At 40.1% G+C, this 26040-nt stretch overlaps 2 protein-coding genes across 2 annotated transcripts; both read left to right on the top strand.

Moving 5' to 3' along the window:
* The first annotated feature begins 2400 nt into the window (after window positions 1-2400).
* Window positions 2401-12245, top strand: LOC143111727 (uncharacterized). Its single transcript, XM_076273982.1, has 5 exons — window positions 2401-2669; window positions 3129-3479; window positions 6899-7426; window positions 9520-9619; window positions 11038-12245. Exons 1-5 carry the CDS (start codon window positions 2609-2611, stop codon window positions 11135-11137), a joined length of 1140 nt encoding a protein of 379 aa, XP_076130097.1. The 5' UTR covers window positions 2401-2608; the 3' UTR covers window positions 11138-12245.
* Window positions 12246-19233: 6988 nt separating this feature from the next.
* tbx5b (T-box transcription factor 5b) lies at window positions 19234-25809 on the top strand. Its single transcript, XM_076274913.1, has 7 exons — window positions 19234-19325; window positions 19658-19777; window positions 20353-20500; window positions 20615-20767; window positions 22010-22101; window positions 25267-25376; window positions 25481-25809. Exons 1-7 carry the CDS (start codon window positions 19234-19236, stop codon window positions 25807-25809), a joined length of 1044 nt encoding a protein of 347 aa, XP_076131028.1.
* The last annotated feature ends 231 nt before the right edge of the window (window positions 25810-26040 follow it).

The following is a 26040-nucleotide window of genomic DNA, read 5'->3' as shown; positions in this document are numbered from 1 at the left end:
AACAGCGTGTCTGTCCGTTGGCAGGTCCTTCGAGCAGGAGAATGAGACAGAGCAGTCTGAGAGGAGAGGAGGTCGGAATCAGAGATTCACAGAGAGAGAGAGAGAGAGAGAGAGAGAGAGAGAGAGTGGCAGGCTAGCAGAGAGTGTATGAATCAGAGATTTACAGAGAGAGAGAGAGAGAGAGAGAGAGAGAGAGAGGCAGGCTAGCAGAGAGTGTATGAATCAGAGATTTACAGAGAGAGAGAGAGAGAGAGAGAGAGAGTGGCAGGCTAGCAGAGTGTATAAATCAGAGATTCACATAGAGAGAGTGGCAGGTTAGCATTAGAGAGTGTATAACAGGTGCACTAGCTATGTCGTTGGGAGTAAAGCAGTGTGTATGTGTGTGTGTGTGTGTGTGTGATCAAAGGCAGATCTATTTTGTATTTGAATTACAAATTTAACAAACCTGTTCAAATGTGAAATGCACCATTTTTCATTATTGTTTGTTTATGAGCTATTATGATGTCTGTGTGTGTGTCTGTGTGTGTGTGTGTGTGTGTGTGTGTGTATTGGTCAACCTCTGTGCCATCTGTAATCCAGCAAATGTCCCTTTCTGACAGGACCCAGAGAGTTTCAGCTGCTTCAGAGAGCGGCCTCACATAATAGGATAATGCTTCAGCTCAGTACTGGAGCCACTTTAAAATATTCTTCTCTGCGCAAAAATGTCAATAAGGTTAAAAGCTACAGTGTTTGGATGGACTCAAGTAACACCGCAAAGCCTACCCTAAATAAACAACTTCCCTGAATTAGACACACAAAGCATCTCTTTCTATCTGAGCTTATGTTCATCTCCCATCTATAATATCGCTTACTGTGACAAAGCCTCATTAAACTGTATTATTGTATGTCTTGCAATATATACTGAATATTATACATACCACAAATATCCTAGACTTGTAATGGCTTGTTGAATGTGGATAGAATGTGTTTATTTTTCATTTTCGTTGACAGTGAAAATAAATGACATTAATTTCAGTGATTTGTGTGCACATCGTCAAATCCAGTGACAACTGTGAACATAAAATTTGGTAACTTGCCCTTCATCCTGTCATCAAGAGGACATCACTGCAGAAAGATGTTGGCACCCCCTAGGGATGAGCCTGACGAACTGCTCACAGCTGAAAAAACAGTGTAAGTGGCTAGGGTGGGTGTGAACAAGGTATTATATAAGTGAAGACACTCATTCATATATCCAGTGGGCCACCCTCATCTGTTTCACAGTTCACAAAGTTCAATTTCTCTTTTAATTTTAATCAGAGGTGAACGACCTGGCTTCAGAAAGCAAGCCCTGCCATGTATTCCTTCTGCCTGCACACTTACAGTACCACAGGTGATTTCACTCACATCTACCTGGCTGAAGAGCTGAGCTAATTAGAATCAGCTTGTTCAGTGAATGGTTGAAACAAATATGCGGTGGGACTTTTACTTTCCCAAGCTGGGATGTCCACGTCTTTTGTTACTTGAAAGCCACAAAATGAGGCAAGTAGAGAGCATGGTGCTTGCTTGGAGACCGAGAAACTGAGAAAGCTGTGGGCAGTGTAACAAAAGTAGGACATCAGACCCATGTCAACACATTCCTTCACTGCAAGATTACAACAAACCACCATAGCCAACTTCACTACCAAGGAAGTAAGTAAAAAATTGAATATAGGCTCTGACTGAAAAAATAAAACTGGCCAGAAAGCATATCCCCCCATAGGCACATCCCCTTTCCTTCTCAACTTGAATACAATGAAAACTCATAAGTAGTTCCTTGACTATAAATTTTATTTACTTGAATAAAACAAAACATAATTCCTGTGTTAGAAATATGATTTATGTAGATTTACAAAATAAAAATAAAAACACATTGTACATCAATTAGATCTCTATATGAAAAAGAAACATTAGTTCATGATGCAGAAAAACTTGAAATGTTCGATTTGCCAGTAAACAGACAGGAAGTGGTGTGGTCATGTGCTCCAGTGGAAACAACATGTGGGGCACAGACGCGCTGGCGGTCCCACAAAAATACAGGTGGTGTGTGTGTGTGTGTGTGAGAGAGAGAGAGAGAGAGAGAGAAAGAGAAAGAAAGAAAATAGAGAGAAGCTTGCATGAGGCAGTAGTTGGCTTCATCTGGTCATCGACTCTTGTGACACTGTGTGTGTGTGTGTGTGTGTGTGTGAGTGACGTGACATGCCTGATCTCATGTTCAGAGACAGGCCAAATTGTTTCTGTTCTTCATCCGAGAGACCCAGAACAGTTGGATCACAAGAAGAAAATAGAGCATCAGTTAGTCATAGCCATTTCCTGCCGCAGGTTTCACTCCCGACTATGCATGCACACGCAAACACACGCAGATGCACGCACACACACACACACAGTCATACACATGTCTGGTGTTAGAGTGATAGACAGCTCTGTGCTTGTTGCCTGATCAGCAGACATCTGCCTCTTGCAGACCCGTCTGTTTTTTTCTTTTTGTGGTAGAACACAGCCTATTTCCTGCAACTTGTTTATAGCTGATTGTACACACATTGTAACTCCATTCTTCACTCTGTATACTGTCACAGTCACAGTATACAGAAACATGGCCTCTACAGGGAGAATGAAAATATTCCCTTTCTTGCTGTTTGTTCTCTTCAAGTCAGGTAAGAATGAAGTGTGTCTGTCTCTATGAATATGCCTGTGAAATGTTTACTGTGATACCACTTTGGTTGCAAACAAATGGAAAGTGTTCAAACTGACAAATGTCAAAACGGGGAATTCAGAAGCAAAGGCATCAAATGCATAGTTATTATTAGATGTGTAAAAACTCATATGACTCAAAGTTCATATGTTGTACAAGTTCATATGATCCAAATATATACATTTCCTGTGAAGTAAGATCAGCAAATCACAACACTGGAAGATTGTGGTAATAAATCCTACTCAATTGTCATACGTGACATTTGTGAAATACCACAAGATGTATTTTTCTTATACATATTAAATTGTTTACCTTTGCTCTGGTAAACAGGTTACTTGGACGTTTAGATGTATTTATTGCTTGCATTTTCTTTTGACCATTCAGTTAACAGTGACAACCTCTATCTGGCATTTATAAACAGGTACAAGTACAACATCATCAGTTAACATCACTGCAAGAGTGGGCCACAACGTCAGTCTACCATGTATTCTGAGTTCACAGAATGCCAGTGTTGTCCAGATGCAATGGCACCGAGAGATGGAGGGGCATCAGCAGGGGAAGCCCATTGTGGTCTACAATCTACAATTTAGGAAGTGGGAATCCTCACACAGCAAGGGAACACTAGGAGCCATACAAAATCCCACTGATCAGCTGAAGAGATTTTATTTGTACCTAGAGTATCTAGAGCCAGAGGACAGCGGTGTTTATGTTTGTGGCATCAACGCTTTCCCATCTGGAACCATCACACATTATGTGAATTTGCAAGTAGAAGGTAAACAACTCATTCATAATTCTCTCCTAATGCACATTTTTGGAATTGCCTTCATTTATTTGCTCATTGACTCACTGTAAGATAAGTACCAGTATTCAGTAATGTCCATAATTGCATGGCGATCCAGTATATCAATGGACAGGGTGTGGTGTCTCTCTCTTTCACACACAAATATAAACATACAGTTAAGAAAAAAATATTCAAACCCCTGGCAAATATTGATTTAATGTTGATTTTCTCTTGACCAATATGTTTGTTCTGACTGAAATTGACACTGCCACATGGCAAAAGGTTGTAAGACAATGTGGTAGAAACATGGAATCCAAAAAATAAGCGTTTTTATCTTTTTTAACATTTTTATGAAAAATGACGTGTCCAAAATGATTCATACCCTTTTTAAATAATCAATGGAAACATCTTTATTTACCATCAAAGCTCTCAAAATGGTTCTTATAATATCTACCAAGCCTCTCCATGTCTCCACAATGATTGTAGAGCGCACCTTTTTAGCAGCAATCCGGGTTTTGAGGCAGGAACAATTCTTTGCCATCACTCTGGCCTTGTGCTCACTTTTTTGACGGATTGAAGTCTAGTCTCTGGCTGGGCCACTCTAAAATGTTGACATTGTTCTCTGTTAACCATTTCTTGCCTTGTTTGGCTATATGTTTTGGATCATTGTATGCTTTAATGGTCCAGGTAATGGGGCAGGTATCTCGGCACACTGCCTGATCTTTTCCTCCAATCTTAGTATAGCCTCTTGCTTTAGTGTTACCGTTTACTTTTTTAATTGAGATTTTCACACACACACACACACACACACACACACACACACAGTATATACATAAGTATATACACACACAAACACACACACACACAGTATACATACATATATTGTTCACACACACACACACACACACACACACACACACACACACACACAGTATATACTTAAGTATATACACACACAAACAAACACACACACACACACACACACACACACACACACACACACACACAGTATACATACATATGTTCACTCACACACACACACACACACACACACACACACATACGCACACACACACACACACACACACACACACATACTGTACAACCCCAAATCAGAAAAAGTTGGGACGTTGTGTGTAAAATGCAAATGAAAACAGAATGTGATTATATGTGATAATGTTAACCCATATTTAGCAGCAAAAAGGACATATCAAATGTTGATACAACATATCAAATGTTGAAAATGAAAAATTTGACTATTTCATGGAAAATATATGATCATTTTGTATTTCATGCCAGCAGCATGTTTAAAAAAAGTTGGGACAGAATGTTTACGATTGTGCTGCTTCACCTCTTCATTTAACAAAATTCTGTAAATGTTTAGGAACTAAGAAGACCAGTTGCTAGTTTTGAAAATTACAGTTTTTTGACCCTAGAGGGGTCATTGCAAGATATTTTTTGGTATATATCCAGAAAACGTGCGCTCATATTACTAAACTGTGTGCACATTTTACTAAATCGTGCACTCATTTTACTAAATTGTACTCTCAATTTAGTAAATCGTGCTCACGATTTAGTAAAACGTGTGCACAATTTAGTAAATCGTGCTCACAATTTAGTAAATTGTGCGCACGTTTTACTAAATTGTGCGCACGTTTTACTAAATAGTGCGCTCATTTGACTAAGTTGTGCTCTCGTTTTAATTGTTGTAAATTGAGCGCACAATTTAGTAAAACGTGCGCACAATTTACTAAATTGTGCGCACGTTTTACTAAATTACTGTAGGCACTAATGCACTTTCACACCGTCATAGATGTTGGGTTTCGAACTGAGCACTAAAACAAGTTGGATAGGTTAGATACTTGGATAGGCCCTCTCCTCTTTAGCCCAGATGAGTCCATGATTTCCAAAAAGAATTGCACAGTCTAACCACGTTACCTCAGTCCATCTTAAACAAGCTCAGGCCCAGATAAGATGGTTGTATTTCTGTATCATGTCTAAATACAATTTTGACTGTTTCATGGTAAAGTTTACACTAGCATTTCTGAATTGATTCAACTGTGCTCATACACAATGGTTATCAGATGTATTCCTGAGATCATGCAATGATTTTCTTTACAGAAACCGGTCTGGTTTTAATGCAGTGCCATCTGAGGTCCAAAAGACCACGGCCATGATCCAATATTATTTTTCAGCTCTATCCCTAGTTTGCAAAGATTTCTCTGGATTCTCTGAATATTTTAATGATATTATGTACTATAGATGATGAACTCCCCAAATTCTTCACAATTTCATGTTAAGAAGCATTAAAATGACATTGTTTTGTCATTTGACCACACAGATTTACACACACAGGTTTACTAATTAGGGTAACTGGCAACATGATTGGGTATGAAAAAGAGCATCCCAGAGAGGCAGAGTCTATTAAAAGTAAAGATGTAGGGGTATTCATCACAAATACCTTACATCTTTACTTCTAAGAGACTCTGCCTCTCTGGGATGCTCTTTTTCATACCAAATCATGTTGCCAATTACTCTAGTTGTGAAAAATTCCTCCTTTTGTTTACTTTATCATTTCACAACTTTTCCAACATTTTGTAACCCCATCCCATCTTTTTTTAAAAAGTGTTGCTGGTATTAAATTCAAAATGAACATATATTTTCCATGAAATAGTCAAATTTGTCATTTTCAATATTTGATATGTTGTCTGTGTCCTTTTGGCAAGTAAATATGAGTTTACGAGATTTGCAGATTATTACATTCTGTTTTTAGTCACATTTTACACAACGTCCCAACTGATTTGGGGTTGTACATACAGTACATACTGTAATATATATACCGTACAAGTATTTACATAAACTTCAAAACAATTGCGCTGTTCATACATCTCACTGTTATGATTGTTCTAAGATGCATTGTGAATTGCAGTCTTTTACTGCAAGTTGATAGTTCTCACAGAGACTTGCAACTTCCCTCACAGTTTAATATACCATCCCCATACCACATTTTGATATTTGCGTAGTGAGAACATACATTACTTCGACAGCCATATACTGAGAAAGTCGGTTCTAAAAATATGTATATCCTGCCTATGCAGCCTGATTACCACAGTTGCTAGCTATAGGTTATTTTGACCACCCAGCTCTCTAAATCAAGATGCTTTAAAGCACCTCTCAACATCTGGTATAGCGAGCAGGAATGCTTGTGGTTCACATCAAGTGCAAGACTTTCTACGGAAAACTGGTTATGACATATCTTGTTATTTGCTTGATTATTTGTCCGTATAGCTACTTCAATTGAACAAGGCAATGTATGTGCTTATTGTAAGAACACCTGCATCAACCTACTCTAATAGTAACAATCTTCAAATGACCTCCTCTCTCCTCCTCCTACCTTTTCTCATTAATAGCCAAAGAAGACAAAGATAGAACTGGCCAACCGCTGACCACAGAGGTCCCTGTAGAACCACAGCGTCCAACCACATCAAGTAGCACAACAGCAGCTATTAAGGTGATTTTCTCAACTGCACTGACCACCGGAGAAACCACTGCCCATTCAGATTCTTCCACTAGCAACAATGAGTCCGACGCTAGTTCTGTGTCTATCTCATCCACCACCAGCAGCCCAAGGGAACCTCAAACTAGCACAAAGTCTCCACTATCATGGGACGGCGATGCCACAGCCACGGCATGGATAGAGTATAAGCAAAATACAACGTACGACAGACAGAATGTCAGTGTGTATCAAATCAATGCTACAACAGTACAGAGGGCAATGGGGACGCGAGGGTCAAAGGTCAACAACATCTCAGTCGAAGAGAGTACACAGCAGCAGGCGGGCTTGAGGACCCAGACAACTGCTGCTATTACCACTGTTACATCATCAGACCACCAGAACCATGGCAACTACACTACTGGAGTAGTAACCACCACGCCTGGTAAAGTATCTGATAGACATCTCTACTATCCTCTGAAGGCAATTATAGGGCTGTAGACAGTGAAAGCATGTATTTTGCTGACAAGATATCAAGCACACCATTCAGGACATGGTACAAGGTCAAGTTTAACTGTACTGTAGTTCTAGTTCAAGCTACAGTATGTTGCCCTTAAGGCGATCTATAAGCAGAAAAATATAGTTTTTAAAATTATGTTTTCATAATGACCTGTTATTATGAATTGCCGTGTTGTCTAAAATTAACTCTTTATAGTAAGATAGGAATTGGGTTCCCCTCCATGGACTGCCATCTTTGTACAGCAGCCCAGAAAAAGGGCTTTTTACTATCCTTTCTTTATGTGTACCGCTCTAGGATCACCGTCTAATAGCTGTTCATTCTGTGTGTGAGTGTAACCAGAGTGCGAATTACCCCACCATAATTGGGGGGTACTGCTCCTTCACTTCTTCTATGACCATCATCCACTACCATATCAATCCCCATCGTGATCGCCAAGTGCAACATGTGTTGTGCAACACACATACAAGGTCTAAACATGCGACAAACTGATAATCAGTAGGCTACAGAATATCTCATTGTTATTATATATCCAAAAGATAACTGTTTTGATCAACTCTCAAAAGTTAGAAGTTAAGTGCACTGAAATACCATTAGTGAAAGTAATACCTTACAAGAAGCCTATTGCCTATTTCATGACATATTGATTTGGTTTATTTTTAGATTTCATAAGACCTGGAGGTAAGATCCAACCCTCTCTAGGCCTACTGTATACAGAAACCAATTTTCCATTATAGTCTATGGTAGTCAGTGTCAAATCAACACAAATGTCTAGAGATAGGTATGTGAAATCTGAGCAATCTTTAATGTGATTAAGGAGCATACTATGAAAAAAACATCTCCTTGGAAATGACAATCGATTTTACCTCACTACAATGTAAAATAATTATTTAAATAGAGATTCTTGCTAACTAACCTTGGTGACTAACCAAGGTCCACTTTACTAGCCTCAGTGGGTAGGCCTAAGTAGCAGGTAAGTAGCCGGTAATTAAATGTATGAAGACGTGACATGAGCTATGAAAGAACAAAATACGTTAATAAATGAAGGTTGTAAAATAGCACATTTTCAACAAGCTAGACGTCTGCTAGCAACTTACATTTACCCATGCACGTCAGCAGCAAACTGAATTTAGGCTAGGCTACTGGAGGAATCTACTTAGCGTTTTGTCATTCAAAGTTGACACTTGCTTGAGAAGTTGAAGTCGTTCTCTATCCATAGTCTCTATCGCCGTTGCTTCTAGCGCCACAGTGGTTATAAATGATACGGTCCATTATAGGGGTGTCTGAAATCGCTTTACATTATTTTTTTCCTAGTGAAAATAGGAGTTGACTTGTATTGTAGCCAACTGTAATGATATTTTTTCACAATATCAGAAAAATTATCTGACCCCCCCCCCCCCCCCCCAACTGATATTTCTGTCTCTTTGGGGGGTACTGGGTCTTCATTGGGGGGTATAGTACCCCCCAGTACCCACTGTAATTCGAACTATGAGCGTAACACAAAATCTGGTAGGCCTATATTTGTACATACTCCAGGCTCGCTGTAAATAGGATACAAATAGATTGGCTCCTCAGACTGAGCCAAAAACATCTCCAGCCAATCAAAACATTGCTTAAGGAGAAGGAGGATGCGATTTCATTGGCTGTTGAGCTCAAATATCAGCAACCTTTTATCAGAATTGTGGATTCTACTTAAAAGGCTTTATTCGCCTTATTCACATGGTGGCCATTGTAAACCAAAATGAGGCTACAGAATACACAAATCATAGGATTGTTGTATTCTATGTATTCGCCAGTAGGTGGCGAAAATGCATATAATGTAGTCAGTGTACCCTGTAGCCTCTTATTGGTTTACACAATGGCCGTCGTGTGAATAAGGCAAATTACTCTATTCGCCTAAGGCCGACACAACACGAAGCTCACAATGAACAGCTAAACAGACATAATAAGGCATTGAAACATGCAGATTAGCTGCCTTTCAAATGTGTTGATCTGCTATCTTCTCCTTGTATTTTCATCAGATAACAGTCGACAATACCTGTCACTCATCATCATTCTGCCCTTCCTGGCCCTGCTCCTGTTTCTTGGACTTCTATACCGTAGATATCTCATTCGGAAGAGGTCAGTCACCCCACAGTCCCTGACGCACACAACATACACCAAGTATTTAATTATGAGCATTGCTAGTGCTAGCGCAGCATGGTTATATAGGTTTTGTTCGATTTTTGCATGATTTTTCCCCCCAGCAATTTTCAGTCTATGATTTTACATGAACACTCGTGAATATGTAGGCTGAGAAGGAATAGAAGCTTTTGGTTCTCATTGGCCACTCCGCCAAGCACTGGCGATCAATAAAGTATCTATCTATCTATCTATCTATCTATCTGATAGGTTGCATCAGTACCAAATTTTTCAGATGCATGAAATTACATACATACATACATGCTGCAACTGACATTTTTCTCAAGACATTCGTGTACCAATATCTTGTAATGTACATATCCAAGTTTACTCAATTTTACAAGCTGAATCATCACCACAGTCTTTCCATTCACACCAAATGTTGTGCAATTCCACCCATAGGGGGCACTGCAACTAACACATTTCAATAGATGCTTGGCCCACTATGATCACTGCATGTGGATGCGCACATATAAATCTGTGCATTCAGTCAGTTTGGGAGCCGCATCTAGTATGCAGACTTTTACACACACATACACCCATTTAGGGTGTCACCAAAGTTGAATTTCTCTCTTGTTGTACACTTTTCTTGTGGAAGCAGTGCACACAAGTTTGTATAAACACACAAAAATTCAGTCTCACACGACACATGCACGTGCACACACACACGTACACAGGCACACACACACTCTCTCTTTGTCTTTGACAAATACTGTGTGTGTGTGTGTGTGTGTGAGTGTGTGTGTGTGTTTATGTGCGCGTGTGTGTGGTTGTCTCTAACATCAACTGCTAAACCACAACCTCACTCCACATAGAAATGGAACTCATTATGCATTTAGTATATAGTGGCATAGCACTAATAATAGTAATAATAGCATATAGTGAGTTTCCCCCACAACACATCACATGGTTCAACAAGCACAGTGTTCAGCTGTCGTCCCTCTGTGTTGGTCACCGACTACCTCACAAAAATCTCATCTCATTCTCAAAACTCCAGCGACTGGTCTCCTCAGTTCCCAGTCATTTACAGACTGTTGAAATAAGAGATGAAGGAAGCAACACAGTGGTAAACATGCCCGTGTCCCAGCCTCTTTGAGATGTGTCTCTGGCATCAAATTTAAAATGATCATGTTTTTCTGTATCAACCTATATTTGTCCGTTTCAACAATTAACATGTTGATACGTATGTACTTAGACATGGTGTTTACTGCTTATTTTGTTTGATGTGTCTTCTATTACAAACACACAATAGACATGTTAAAAAGGTTAAAAAGGTTTATTTTTGCAGATGCAGATGCCAGATGCATATAGATCCAAGGTCCTAAATGACAGATTGAATATTTTTGTGTGTTTCTTAGAATGGACGGTCCTCCATCTTTTAAGCCCCCTCCACCACCCGTTAAATACACATCCATGAGAGTACAACATGAGATCCTTATGTCGGACATCCTGGTGTGACAGGACCACACCACACATATCAAACGAGAAGAGGTGGCTACTCCTGACCTGTATAGGCCTAGTGCAAGTTGGAAATGCAGCTCAGGTGGAGTATATGCCAATGGCATCCTTTCTAGACGAACCTGCAGAGCAAATTTAAATTTGCAAACACGTTCATCTGGGTTCACCCTGGCTAGTGTCTACCAAAAGGCTAAACAAAAAGGACAGAAATGTTTCCGATGTTTTTTTGTTTTTACTCTAAAAGCTCCATAGTTAAAGGCTTATTCCATATAAACTTGTATTACAAAAAAAACATTCTTTGGTGGTATAAATTAAATATTCCATATAAACTTGTATTACAAAAACATCATTCTCCGGTGGTATAAATGAACTCACTGCTCCACATTTGTCCTTGGAATAAGCTATTTTGTTGTTTTTGGACTAAGCTATTTTTGTTGTTGTTTTTTAGAAGTGTTTTCTGTTGGAAAAGCTTACATATTTAGGTTAGAATTAGCAAACTTCAAGCCCACTATCCTGGAGACAAGGCCAGGATGGCAGTGGAACTGTTAAGTTGAAACCAAAAACATGAACCAAAAGTAGACCTAACTCTGAACCTATTAATGTGAAAATTGTGTTGATAACTGCAAATGAAACAAGTTCTATTTAGGGTAGTGACACATGATGAATCTACTGCTCATACTGTTATTGGCACAATGCAAGTCAGACCTTTCATAAGTGCCTGTCACTGCATTGTATTCCGTGTAAATTGTGTAGTTGTTTTTATTTATTTTTTTCTGTTTTATATGCCATGTTACATTATGGCCTTTTCTATGATTCTTAACAATCTAACCAATTATATTTTTGCCTATTGAACTTTCTCAGTGCTCAGTACTGTAAATAAAACATGTTTGATGTAAGTGTATGCATAACCCAACAGGCATCTTTTCGCTGAAACAGACAGGGAGCTGTGTATAATATGATTAAATTGTTTTAAATTGTGTTAAGTTTTAAACTGTTTACCATGTGGTAAATCGCTTTGCAAAAAGTGTCAGCCAAGCAATGTAATGTAATGAATGTATTCATACTGGGATATTACAGTAATATTATTAAATCATTGCTAACACACTTATTCCCTCCCAACCTTAATATTGCCTCTACTGCCTTTCAATAGATGTTATTTTGATTCTCAAAAGGAGAAGGGAAATGTGGGACATGACTGAATATGTTTGAACAGAAGTTGTTCCTATTAAAAGTTACAGGTCACTGATCTTTCAAAGGCAGCTTACTACCTCCACCTTCTGGTTAAATAGCTTCATTACAATGGTCTGCTGGTGAAAATCATATTACTGTAAAAATATTGATAAAACCAAATATTCTTGATATTCTAATCAGACATCATAGCACTGAGTAACAGATATCATAGCACAGAGTTACAGACATCATAACACTGAGTTACAGACATCATAGCACAGAGTAACAGATATCATAAGTCTTCAACTCGAGTCGTTAACTGGGGAGGATCCCTATACTGTGGAAGACATCATGTCTCATCCCAGTTCCAAACATACCCCAGTGAACTTAACAACTTCAGGCCTGTTGCCCTGACATCATACATAATTAAGTCCCTGGAACAGCTGCTACTTCATCTCCTTAGACCTCAGGTCTACCATGCACTTTACCCACTGCGGCCCACTTACCAGGATGAGGAGGGTGTAGATAGATAGATACTTTTTGATCCCCAAGGGGAAATTCAAGGTCCCAGTAGCTTATGACACCACACGCAACAACATAAACAGGATGATAAAAAAAAAAAAAAAATCCACATGACTAAAAAGAACAGTAAAAGACACTAAAGATACTAAAACAAGGATCCAAATGAATGTACTGAGGAAGCATGAGGCGCTTGAAGTGACAGGGCAGGGACTGACTGATTCAGTATGGAGTGGTAAGGTGCTCAAAAAGGTGTGTGTCATGGTGGTAGTGCAACAGTGCAGGGTTAAAGTCTAGTGACCAGCAATAAATATGGACAATATAAGAGACCAGCATTAAATATGGACAAAATGGAGAAAAATGTAAACATAGTAATATAAAAATTATAGCAGCAGTGCAAGGATAGGTTTGCAGTATAGGGTATCAGCCATTGGTCAAGTATGATGTTAGACCACAGACCAGACTGGGAGATGGAGGGAGGGGTTGTACATATGGGCTAATATAGCCAGTAAACAGTGTAGACAGTGGCTGTGTCTCAAACCGCCTACTTGCACACTTCAAATACTTAGTTTAAGTATATAGTGTAGATATTGGGACAATACTAAATATCGAAAAGTGGGCACAACACAAGTAAGCGCTCAGTGCACACTAGCAGTGTACTGACGGAAATACAATATGCGGTTTGAGAAACAGCTACTAGTGTAAGCAGTAACACAGTGGGCTAGTGGACAGTCAGTACTGTAGGCCTACAGTCACGGAACTGTAGAGGAAAGTGTAGATGCAGATAGACTATGCAGAGAAGTCTAACTCTCCTCTTCCTTTAAGTGAAGCATTGAAGAGTTGTATAGCCCTGGGGACAAATTACTTCCTCAGTCTATCAGTTGTGCATGGCAGTGAGCGTAGTCTCCAACTGGTCAAGCTCTTCTGCTTTATGATAGTGCTGTGGAGTGGATGACAGTCATTGTCCAAGATGTTGATTAGTTTGTTCAGGGTCCTTTTGTCTGATATTGAAGTGATGCACTCCAGTTCAGCTCCCACGACAGAGCCAGCTTTCCTTACCAGCCTGTCTAGTAAAAAGAGCTTCCTCCCCAGCATACCACAGCATAGAAGAGGACGCTGGCAACAACAGACTGCTAAACTTCCAGAGGAGCTTGCTGCAGACGTTGAAGGAACACAGCCGCCGTCCTCTATCTGAGGGCATACTATCACCTGGATCAAGGGAGCGGTGCAGGGAGAATCATGTTTTTTGATTTCTCCAGAGCCTTCGACACCAACACCAAGCTGTTGCAGATGGGAGTGGACCCACACCCGCTGTCCTGGATCACACAGAAAGACCTCAGTGTGTTTGGCTGAGGTAGCCTACTGCACTGCTCCTGTGTTCAGCAGGAGCATGGTACGCCACAGGGGACTGATTTCCCCCACGGGATCAAAAGAGTATTATACTTTCCCCTGTGGTGTTCACACCCTGTGCACTGCTTACTTTAAAGGAACCATATGTAAGGTTGTGGCCAAAACTGGTACTGCAATCACTTTCAAAATACTGAAGAGCGGTGTATCCCCTCCCCCTCCCCCCTGACTCGAGGTTGCCAACCCGGATGGCGAAACACTACTGACTTTGTGATTAGTAGATAGGTGGAGGGTGGCGCATCAGGCCAAAACACAACATGACATGACAAAACACAACATCAACATCAGTTGAGGGCTGCAACTTCACTTTTTAAATGACAATATCCTGGCCGGACTACTGTTGTCAGTGATATAAGTATTTGAAATGAACATGATTTCTTAATGTCTAGTGACATCAGGGCCATTTTATGATTAATTGAAATATTTTTCTTACATACGGTTCCTTTAAGTACAACTCTGTAATTACAACACTAATTGTGGGGTGTATTAATGATGGACAGGAGGGTGAGTAGGCTACAGGAGCCTGGTGAAGGACATTGTGAGATGGTGCAGGACAAATCAATAAAGCCTAATAGAAATGGCAAACTTAGCCTACTTGACAAATTAGGCTACACATGACAACTGGTTCAACACTTTTGCATGATGACGCTAGCAATGAACTAATGCCTACATGTTTTGGGGAAAGGACTATTAACAACTAGCCTAGTCTTTTGACCGTGACGTTATTGATAGAAAAAAAAACAGCAGAGAATTGTACATAAGCAATTGCATTGCATGGCTGTAGCCAAGGGCGTAGGTTTGGTCTCAGCTTTGGTGGGGACACATCCCCAACTCCTGTTGTCACAATACCAACATTAGTGTTTCAATACCAATACTAAGTGAAGAATCTCAATTTCGATACTTTTGCGATTTTTAAAACTTGATTTGGTTTGTGTGATTTCTGAGATCATTCACATCAGTGGCAATCATAGAATTTGATTGACCCTCCACACACACACACACATACACACACACACACAAACACAGACATACATAGAAAGTGATGGTTGTCATCAGTGTTGGGCAAGTTACTTCAAAATCGTATTATGTATTACTCATTACTGTCATTTCAAAGTAATTTGTTACATTATAATATGTATCTGAATTGTAAGGCATTACACTACTATTGTATTACTTTTGAGGTACTTTCACCAAAATATCTAGAAATATGAATTTGGAATTCTAAATGCAGTTTATTATACTCAATGCAGCTCATTGCACTTCTAATGGAGGGCGTTGTGGTATAACATAATGACTGAGCTAGGCTTAAGGCTAACAACAGTAGAATGCAATAGGCACAGTGATGGCTCATGATGCAATACAAGAAACAATCATAGCCAGAATTTTGTTAAAAGCAGACCAAAGCTCAAAGTCTGGTCAATTGTGATAGAAATGCTGTAACTTTAGGCTTAGGCCTACTCATTAAAATTAACAGAGAGCCCACTACCTGTATATTGCAACCCAAAACATAGACATGTCAAGATAGGCTACACAGTGCCGTTGCTGGCAATTTTGGTGCCCTAACTGGTGAAATACAGTATTAACGTATATCATCATATGGCCAACTATAAAGATGTAATCTGCCTGTTCTCAGGGATGGGTAGTATTTCTGAAACATGTAATATGTATTTCAAATACAAAATAGTATTTTGTCATTTGTATTTTATTGGGTTGAAGGAAATGGCTCTGTATTTTGTATCAAAATACTTTATTGGTGTGTATTTTTGTATTTTAAAAATACTGCAAAATACTATATGTGAAAAACACTAAAAAAAGTAGATACTACACACAGGTGTAATGAATAATTGGTAATTAGGCAACAATGGTTAATGTTTATCGCAATTAGCTAATGTGAGAACAGCTGTGTTCAACGACATTCACAGCTTTTCAGTGACGGCCTTTGCTGAAGCATCAGCTCTGGTCTGAAGTATAAATACTCTTTTGATCCCGTGAGGGAAATTTGGTCTCTGCATTTATCCCAATCTGTGAATTAGTGAAACACACTCAGCACACAGTGAACACACAGGCACTAATCACAGCGCAGTGAGCTGCCTGCAACAACAGCAGCGCTCAGGGAGCAGTGAGGGGTTAGGTGCCTTGCTCAAGGGCACTTCAGCCGTGCCTACTGATCGGGGTTTGAACCGGCAACCCTCCGGTCACAAGTCCAAAGCGCTAACCAGTAGGCCACGGCTGCCCTGAAGCACTGGTGTGAAGTCGTACGCAAGTAAAGATGAGCAAGGTTACCTGTGCAAGTTCACATAAGGACACCGACAAAGGCAACATGGACAAATGTCCTTTTGTATCCAAGCCAATTAACAGAAAAAATGTCATATCTCAATGAACCACAATGACATCAATAGATGGTAAGGTGTTGAGTGTGTTTGAATTCCCTTCCTTGTAGCATTCTTTTCTGCATTGCACAGTGGGGAGAAGTTCACCTTGTTTAATTAAATAACAATTATATTTCCTTATTAGCTGCATACTTGAGGTTGGAGATATTAAGGCAAGTCAAGTTTCTCACATACTGGAAGTTCAAGATATACAGCCTTATGATTTTCTTATTCAGTTGTACACTGGACTTGAATTATGAAATTCGGTACAGATACACAATTATGATTTTGGCCTATTGATTATAATGTGGTTAATTGTAAGTATACGTATATTTTAATCTCTGCATTTAAGAAAATATAATCTCTGCATTTATCCCAATCCGTGAATTAGTGAAACACTCAGCACACAGTGAGGTGAAGCACACACTAATCCCGGTGCAGTGAGCTGCCTGCAACAACAGCAGCGCTCGGGTAGCAATGAGGGGTCGGGGTTCGAATCGGCAACCCTCCGGTTACAAGTCCGAAGCGCTAACCAGTAGGTCACGGCTGCCGAATTGAAAGCACTGTCAGTCGTTTTGGATAAGCATCAGCTAGATGACTAAATGGAAATGGAAATTCTTGAATTATTCTTAATTCTGATCACACTACATGAACTTGCATACGGTATATCCATAATGGCATGACAGGGGCCAAATTGTATTGTTTTTTACTGTATAGTTTATAGGCTCAATGTTTGGGATAAAAAAAAGCTTTTTTGCAGTGCTTTCATACTTCCTTGAAAAAAGTATTTTGAGTATTTTCTAAATACAAAAATACAGTATTTTATTTCGATACATTAAAAATGAGGGTAGGCCTATTAGGTATTTTATTTTGAAATACATTCTGATGTATTTTTGCCCATCCCTGCCTGTTCCCAGCATTAGCACAACACTTTGCGATGGTTAGCTTGTCACCTGTGACGATATATGCTAGGCCTAAGTGACTGACCTATATGGGTGCGTTTGGAGATGCCTGATGAAATCAGACGTTGTTGCCACACACCTTGCATGTAGCTGTTCGATTATTTCCTCTGTGCACGAAGTTATTGTAACCGAAAGTAATGATAAAAGGCACTCCGGGAGGACTTATTGTCACCATGGTCAATGCATTTTTTATTGGCAGACAGCCCTGGTAACTTACCGTTGTCGTTGACACACCTGCTCGCTTGACTGCCACTGCAAAGTGCATTGGCATTCTCCATGCGTGTAGCCTGCGTGTCAGATAACCCTGACGTTTCTTGTATTGTCGTGCTGGCTGTCGGAATGATCAGCAGTACAAATAAGTTCGCTAAAATATTGGTGGGGACTATTTTGTCATCTTAAAATTTTGATTAGGACTAGTCCTTAGCGTCCCACCCTAAATCTACGCCCATGGCTGTAGCACAGTACGTACTAAACTGTGCCTTGTTATTTATCATTAACGATTATCGCGATTCTCACATAATATATTTATCCAATAGCTTGTCTATATCGCAGTTTTGCAAAGTCTCTACTTCGGACTTCTTGTGGTCTCTCTTGCACTACAGAGAGAGACTCGCCTACAGTGTCCCGCGTCGATTGCCAGCTGTGCCATGTGCCAGGTTGAGAGTTACCAGAGTTTGGTACAGTTGGTAAGTGTCGCGGGACAGTAGGGAAGTGGACAACGTCATGGGACAGTAGGCTATAGGCAAGTGGCACCGAACAGTATGGCGGGACAGCAACCAAGTTGCACGAGACAGTAGGTGAGTGACACGGAACAGTAGGCGAGTGGCGCGCGCCATCAACAACAGTACTTTTTTTGCTATTATTGACGTCTTATCGTTTTCGTATATTTAGGATGACATGCCTTCTGCTTGTTTGGAACGAATACCTGCGGCATACCGACCCCCCTGCGGAGAAGATTAAAGCCTACATTTAGGGATATTTATGCCAATTAGCTTATGTTTTTGGTAAAAAAACAAAAAAAGAAACAGCATCTCTGCATTAAAGCAATTTGGCTGTCGTTTTAGAGGTCAAGAAAAGAAGAGTTCTAGACTTGAACTGATGTTGCAAATTATGAAGAAAAAGAGGTTCCCGTGCAACCTGCAGCTTTCTGTTGATTTTCTGCCCATTTCATAGGACCCTAAAGGCAGTGGTCATCTTGTAACATTCTAGCCTACACTCATGGCGTGTGGAGGAGAACTTTCCAGTTCAACTAAACGCAATGTTGAACACCAGCGTGATAATTTGAGTGAAGATCCAGAGTCAGTTACATCACATCAGGTTGGTACGGCTTGGTACTGGAATATTCATATTATTTGAATTGCTATAGTGTTTATTTACTGTTGTAGTCTATGCGGTGTAGATTAGAATTACGTTTAGATTTAGGGTTAAAATATAATGATATTTATAGTAAGACCCTTATACTATATAATAACTTAAGGCCCCAATAAGGGCATTTATTTATTTATCTATTTTTTTACATAACTGCATGGAATCACTCAACACACTGCTTTAAGATAGCAATGATGTCTAATCCATTTAATCTGAATTCTGGCAAAAAAATATTTGTTATTATTTGTAAGTCACTGAAAATTGTCAGCCTACTTAATGTTTTTCTCTATCTTGTTAGAGCATGGAGGGGATTCAGGTGGATTTGCATGAGAAAGATTTGTGGACCAGATTTCATGCTGTCACAACAGAAATGATCATTACTAAAGCAGGACGGTGAGAACTAGAACTTCTTCTCATGCTCTTAGGAATAAACCTGAGACTCAGGCAAACTTATTAATATTTCATGATTCAGCATTAGATTTTGCTTATCTACTTAAGTGAGTAAGTAACAGGTAACTACAGTAAAAAATTGTATCTTATAGTGTCTGAGATTGACTTTTAACAACGTGTTTTCAATTTTATTTTATTTAGACATCTATTACTATTATTATTATTATTATTATTATTGTTATTATTTTATTGTTGTTATTATTATTATTGTTATTATTATTATTATTATTATTATTAATACTAATAATTATAATAATAAATTGTTCCTTCAACAGACGAATGTTTCCCAGCTATAAAATTAGGGTGACTGGCCTAAACCCAAGGGCAAAGTATATCCTTTTGATAGATATCATACCAATGGACAGCCATCGCTACAAATTTGCAGACAATACATGGTAAGAAATGTTATGCACATGATCATTGTCCCTGATCAGTTTAATTTCCCAACTGTCAAATAATGATCTTAGGCCTGTAGCAGTGTTTAGATTGTCTTAAACCAATTGTCAGCTGGACAAACTATGTGTAAATAAACCCAGAAAAGGCATCATACTGCAGGGATGGCATTATTTTGTATAGGTCCAAAATGGTAGATTGTTTTATGCACCTTTTTGAGTAATGTTTCAGCGATTAGTAATTGATAATAAAGGTAATAGTAGTTGAAGTTTTATGTGAATGTGATCTGATGTTTGTAAGTGTGTATGCTAGTGCAGGCCAATGACTGCGTGGATGAGTTTGACATTTCACTGTATATATAAGCGTGTGTGATCTGTTGTTCAGGACTATGTGGTGTGGCGGATTTAAAAAAAAAAATTTTTGACGGTTTAAGTGTGTGTGTTGCCCGTGGTGCAGGTCTGCAAGTGAGTGGTGTGGCTGAGTTTTGATGTGTTAAGTGTGTGCAGCAGCTGGGTGACTGCGTGGATGAGTGTGACATGTCACTTAATACTGTGTTTGTGTGCTGCCGGTGGTGCAGGTCCGTGAGTGGTAAAGCAGAGCCGGCCATCTTGGGCAGACTGTACGTGCACCCCGACTCTCCCGCCTCCGGAGCTCACTGGACCAGACAGCTGGTGTCCTTCCACAAACTCAAGCTCACCAACAACCACCTGGACCCTTTTGGACATGTAAGACGTCTCATGCACCTTCATTGTATGCATCGGAAAATATCGACACAACAGATAAAAATGCTGCCAAAGATATTGCTTCTATTGCTTTTTTTGTTTTGTTTTTTTGTGCAGATAATTTTAAATTCCATGCATAAGTATCAACCTCGCCTTCACATCATCAAAGCGGACGAGAAGAGTGGATTTGGAGCATCAAACACGGCTCTCTACACCCACTCTTTCCCAGAGACAGCCTTCATTGCTGTGACATCCTACCAAAACCATGCAGTAAGAAACTACCTAACCAATTGTTTTTTGTTGGTTGGGTTTTTTGGGACAGGACAGTGAAGAGAGTGACAGGAAGCAAGCGAGAGAGAGAAAGAGGGGGTGGGACCGGGAAATTACCCAGTTCGGACTCGAACCACAAACTCCACATGCCCACTGAATATGGTATGGGCATTGTAGCCCGTTGTACCAGAGCAGTCTCAGAAACTACCTAAACAGTTTAAAGTCTATTCAAGCAACACCAAATCATTCATGTCATGTGTATTTCCAGAGATGTGAATATCCAGAGTATTGTGAGTTGTGACTATTTTGTGAACAGATATGATGTATTCTGAGCGTGAGCACATCGCCTACTCTATTGAGCTAACTATCTCTGAAGATGCGATGGAGGAAGCCTTTGAAAGGAAGAAGTTAAAGTATGCAGAACTGCTAGCAGAAGCTAGGGAAGAAGGTTGACAAACACACACAAGAGCAGTGGAGATGGTGTTAGAGTAGAGGTTTGGTAGCAAAGTGAAAAAGCAGTGCAGCGTACACACATCCAAAAAAATGTTAAAATAAAATGTACAAATAATCCATTTTGACTTGTATCTTTATAACAAAGTGAGCCACCACATGTTTCACTGAAGAGCTGTAGAGGAGTTGTCTGAGGCTACCTAATAGGCAAGCCAAAGGTTATGGCTGAGGCGCTCACAGACTACTTGGGGTCATGCTTTGACCTGGATTGAGAAGTCTTGCCACTGTGTTTCTGGAGCGGTATTTGTTGATGTCTGTTTGTAATGTGTCCTAATCCATTATGAGTGTCTGGGACACCACTTTTGAGCCTTTCTGAAGGTGTTAAATTTAGCTAAATTAGCATGTGTGAATCACATATTATGCTGTGAAGGAGAGCCTTTATGAATTCCGAGTACAAAATGTGGGATGTTTGCAACTGCCGCCAGTCAATTGTGTATTGTTGTTATATCTCACATCCTGTTGTGTAATTTAAAATAGACTTGGTTGTTGGTTGGAGTCTGTGGCAGTGCATGTTGTACCGTGAAGGGGGGCCTTTATGGATCCCGGGTACAACATGCGGCTTGTTTGCAACTGCCACAAATCAATCATGCTTTATCGTGGAATTTCATGCCATGTTGTGTAATGAAAAATGACAAGACACTTTTACAAATGAAAGACACTCTTACATATTTCACATGAATTGGAAAGTCACAACAAAACTCAGTTCTTCTGAATCTTTGCCTTACTTTCCAGATCACCCAACTAAAAATTGAAAACAACCCCTTTGCCAAAGGCTTCCGTGGCAGTGATGACCTGGAGCTGCATCGCTTATCCCACATATCAAGGTTTTCATACATTCATTTTGTTTTTGTTTTTTGCATTGCATTGCATTGCACACATAAATACGGTAAATCAAAACAGGAAAAAAATCAGGTCAATGCAACCCAAAAGAGCTTGATAACGACACAAATTTGCATGAGAGCTCAATGCATTGATAATTGATCTGGTGTAGAAAGAAGCCCAGTGTTAAATAAGTTGGATTGTATGTGTGTGTGTGTGTGTGTGCGTGTGTGTTTGTATGTAATTTAATTTAATTTAATTTAATTTATTGTGCTTATAGAGCGCCAAAACATTACACATGTATCATGGCGCTTTACAGAATGTAGGCAATCAGAGAAAAAAGGAAAGAAAGGAAGAAAAGAAAAGAAAGAGAGAGGCCCATGGGTAACAGGGGCGAGGAAAAACTCCCTAGAATTGGAGATACATATAGGAAGAAACCTCGAGCAGATCCACGACTCAAGGGCCTGACCCATCTGCCTAGGGTCAATACAGGACAGTAAGGTCTGTATACATGACAAATGCATATGATAGTCAGGTGTAGAGAATAAGACATGGTGTTAAAAAGCACTTGAGCAGAAAGTTACAAGAGGTGGGGTGATTACGTATCTGGTTTGATAATTCATTAATCCTGATTTAGTGACAGAAAGTTCAAATAGTCCAGCATTGCATTTGTCCAGGGGAAGGGAGTTGTCAAGGGGCATGTGGTGGGTCGGCAGACAGGGCAGGAATCCGGGCAGAATTGTCATAGGCAGGTGATGGGTCGCTAGGCTGTACGGGCCAGGAATCCAGATAGGGGGACAGTAATAGGGCAGTCGAGGATGGGACTTCAGGTGAGATGGGTGAGAGGAGGGCCAACACATGGATGGTTGATGACTGGTGATGATATACCTCACAAGTGAGGTACAGTAAGGGAAAAAAAGAGAGATGTAGAGTGGGTTAGTATTACTGAAAATCAAAATGGTTAATGTCAATAAGTAATTAGTGGTACTATATATTGTTACAGTATATCATAGTGAGAATAGGCAAGAGAGGGAGAGTTGAGAGAGAGAGAAGGGGAGAGAGGAGAGGGGGGGGGTTGTACGGCGTGACACATGAAAAGTCCATGACAGCACTATGCTATAGCAGCATAACTAAGGCATGGTGAGGGGTAGTTGGCACCAGCGCAGGTATGGTCAGTGACCACCATCGCACGTGCGACTGGGGTGCCAGTCACACGAGGACTCAGCAAGGTGGTCCATTCCAAAAATCCCTGAGGTGGGTGAAGTTCCACACCGCACCATACCTAACTATGGGAGGCAGTAAAGAGGTATGTTTTAAGTCTAGACTTAAAAATAGGGAGGGTGTCTGCTAGTCGAATTGAGGAAGGAAGATTATTCCAGAGGAGGGGTGCCCGATAGCTGAAAGCTCTGCCTACTACTGTGGTTTTTGAGATTCTTGGAATTACAAGAAGGCCAGTATTCTGTGATCGTAGCGGTCTAGGTGGGTTATATGGGACTAGGAGATCTTTAATATATTCTGGTGCCTGGCCATTAATGGCTTTGTATGTTAGAAGTAATATTTTGAAGTCAATGCGACTTTTAACAGGCAGCCAGTGTAGAGATGCCAGGATAGGGGAAATATAATGTATGTGTTTGTATGTGTTTGTGTGTGTGTGTGTCTGTGTGTGTGTGTTTGTATGTGTGTGTGTGTGTGTGTGTGTGTGTGTGTGTGTGTGTGTGTGTGTGTTTGTATGTATGTTTGTATGTGTGTGTGTGTGTGTGTGTGTGTGTGTGTGTGTGTGTGTGTGTGTGTGTGTGTGTGTGTTTGTATGTATGTGTATGTGTGTGTTTGTGTATGTTCATTTGTGAGTGACAAGGACATGACAGCGGGGCGGAGATCAACCGAATGGCTTAAGGCAGCTGGACTGATCTGCTCTAATTGTGTTTTGCAAATTCGATTAACATAGATTGGAGGCTGTCCATACAAGTCTGCTAATACTGATTTGCACAACAGAGATGATGATAAATCCTCTGCACTTTCCCAGTCACATAAGTGGAGAAGACTTGCCTTGCTTTTAGCCTTTTAAAAGGCATTTGGCATAGGCAGTCTAGATGAGGTGCATTGTTTTGGTTTGGCTTGGTAACTCAGAGATCAAGTACGGATTCATTTGAAATGTAATTGATACATATTATCATAAAATATATTATAATTAATAACAATCTATTTTGCTCTTGTCTTTCAGTTAATACTGAGGAAATAATTGACAGTTGGCCAGGCCTCATAGTATAAGATGTGATGTGTAGGAGCCATTTATAGTAGTCCTTTTAGGCAAGTCCCTCCACTCGGCGACCGCAACGCATTTTGGGCACTTATCAGGCAGAACTGCATGTGCGCAAGGCTTCACGACACCAATGTCGCTCCAGCAGCAAGATCACAACACATGATTGGCACAATGTATTAACAACATACCACATGATTGGCACGATGTATTCACATGTCAAGTTTTGGCGGTGAAAGGGGGGGAATATGTGTAGACGACTGCCATGTTTGTGTTACAAACTAACCCCATACATTTTTATGGGAGATTCTTTGAGTGCTGTGTCTCCTCATTAGAAAGTCTTTGTTTATAGTCACCTTTATTATTTGTGGGTTTATTGGGTTTTACTTATTTTAGCCACTTGGGGGTGTAGTGCACTGGGTGTTAGTCACATGAATAGAAAGGCGTATATGAACAGGTGTTCATTGATTAATGTGAAAAGGTGTGGATAGCAGGGAAATAGGGTTCTTACCGTAGCTGTAGCCAACAAAATGCCAACACACTACAGCACGTATATACAGCAATGTCAACATTTCAACTTTACAATACACGGAAACGCCACCCAACTGGATTTAATATTTGGACAGTGGATAATTGCTACGGATTTAAGACCACTTTGCCATCCACATGGAGGTTCATAGGATAACCTCCAGATGATATGACTTATTGTCATATCTCCTTAATGTAGTCTTATCAACTTTTTAAATAGTTTACTGTTAAATGTATCTATTGTATTGTTGTTATTTGTATGTCGCTTTGGACAAAAGTGTCTGCCAAATCCCATAACCATAACATATCTAAGGCGACTTTTCTGGGTTGTACACACAGTATGTCTTTTCTCACATGCCCTTTTATGGCTCTTTTCTCTTAAAAGTAAGGAGTATGTGCCGGTACCACAAAACATCACCAGGCCAAGACCTCCAAATCTGTGTCCTCACTCTGAACCCAACCTGGTTGGCCGAGACGCCACAGAAAAAGGACAAGGTGCATATCTTTGTTTTTTTTTTATATTCTTCTCTCTCACATGCTACAGCATGGGTCTACATCTGAGTCTATGGGTTTGTTGTGTTTTTTTCTGTCACCCACAGAAGATGCACTTCACTCTGTGTCTGCAGCTGAGCATCTATGTTTGACAGACACCGATATGAGTGTTGGCACCGCTGCATTCCTTCATCATCAACAACCACAGCAGGAGGAGCATGATAGACTCTGTCACTTCCCCCTGGCCACTTTCACTTCAGGAAATAATAACCATCTCTACTGCCCAGGGCCAGCCTCTCTGCAGCCTTGCATGTTCGCCAGTTCACATGGGGACAGTGTGGAGACTGACTGGTCTTTCTATCCCCAACAGAGATTCTCCACTGGCCAGCAAGGTAGTGGGAACCTCAGCTACAGATCGGACTCTCTAGACCTCTAACCTACATACTGTATGAACTTACAAGTAACAACTATGCATGTGCAATTGTTTAGATCATTACCAGAAAACAGAAAGAGAGAGTAAAAGCGGGAGAGGCTTAGTGTGTGAGTGTGTGTGTGTGTGTGTGTGTGTGTGTGTGTGTGTGTGTGTGTGTGTGTGTGTGTGTGTGTGTGTGAGTGTGTGTGTGTGTGTGTGTGTGTGTGTGTTTGGGTCTCAATATACACAAATAGA

The sequence above is a fragment of the Alosa pseudoharengus genome, unplaced genomic scaffold, assembly GCF_046254945.1.
Source record: "Alosa pseudoharengus isolate Yale_2024_CS ecotype anadromous, Long Island Sound unplaced genomic scaffold, YU_APseudo_1.1 YU_APseudo_1.1_scf_8, whole genome shotgun sequence".
Classification (NCBI taxonomy): domain Eukaryota; kingdom Metazoa; phylum Chordata; class Actinopteri; order Clupeiformes; family Clupeidae; genus Alosa; species Alosa pseudoharengus.
Note: the sequence above shows the minus strand (reverse complement) of the source record. Positions and strands in the feature narration are given on the sequence as shown.

Bases quoted from the DNA above. Each gene is read 5' to 3' on its own strand.
- tbx5b (XM_076274913.1), top strand. From the start codon at position 19,234: ATGGAGGGGATTCAGGTGGATTTGCATGAGAAAGATTTGTGGACCAGA. The intron at 19,778-20,352 runs GTAAGAAATGTT...CCGGTGGTGCAG, and splicing joins AAATTTGCAGACAATACATG to GTCCGTGAGTGGTAAAGCAG. The intron at 20,768-22,009 runs GTAAGAAACTAC...CTTACTTTCCAG, and splicing joins CATCCTACCAAAACCATGCA to ATCACCCAACTAAAAATTGA.
- LOC143111727 (XM_076273982.1), top strand. From the start codon at position 2,609: ATGGCCTCTACAGGGAGAATGAAAATATTCCCTTTCTTGCTGTTTGTT. The intron at 2,670-3,128 runs GTAAGAATGAAG...ATTTATAAACAG, and splicing joins GTTTGTTCTCTTCAAGTCAG to GTACAAGTACAACATCATCA. The intron at 7,427-9,519 runs GTAAAGTATCTG...TATTTTCATCAG, and splicing joins AGTAGTAACCACCACGCCTG to ATAACAGTCGACAATACCTG.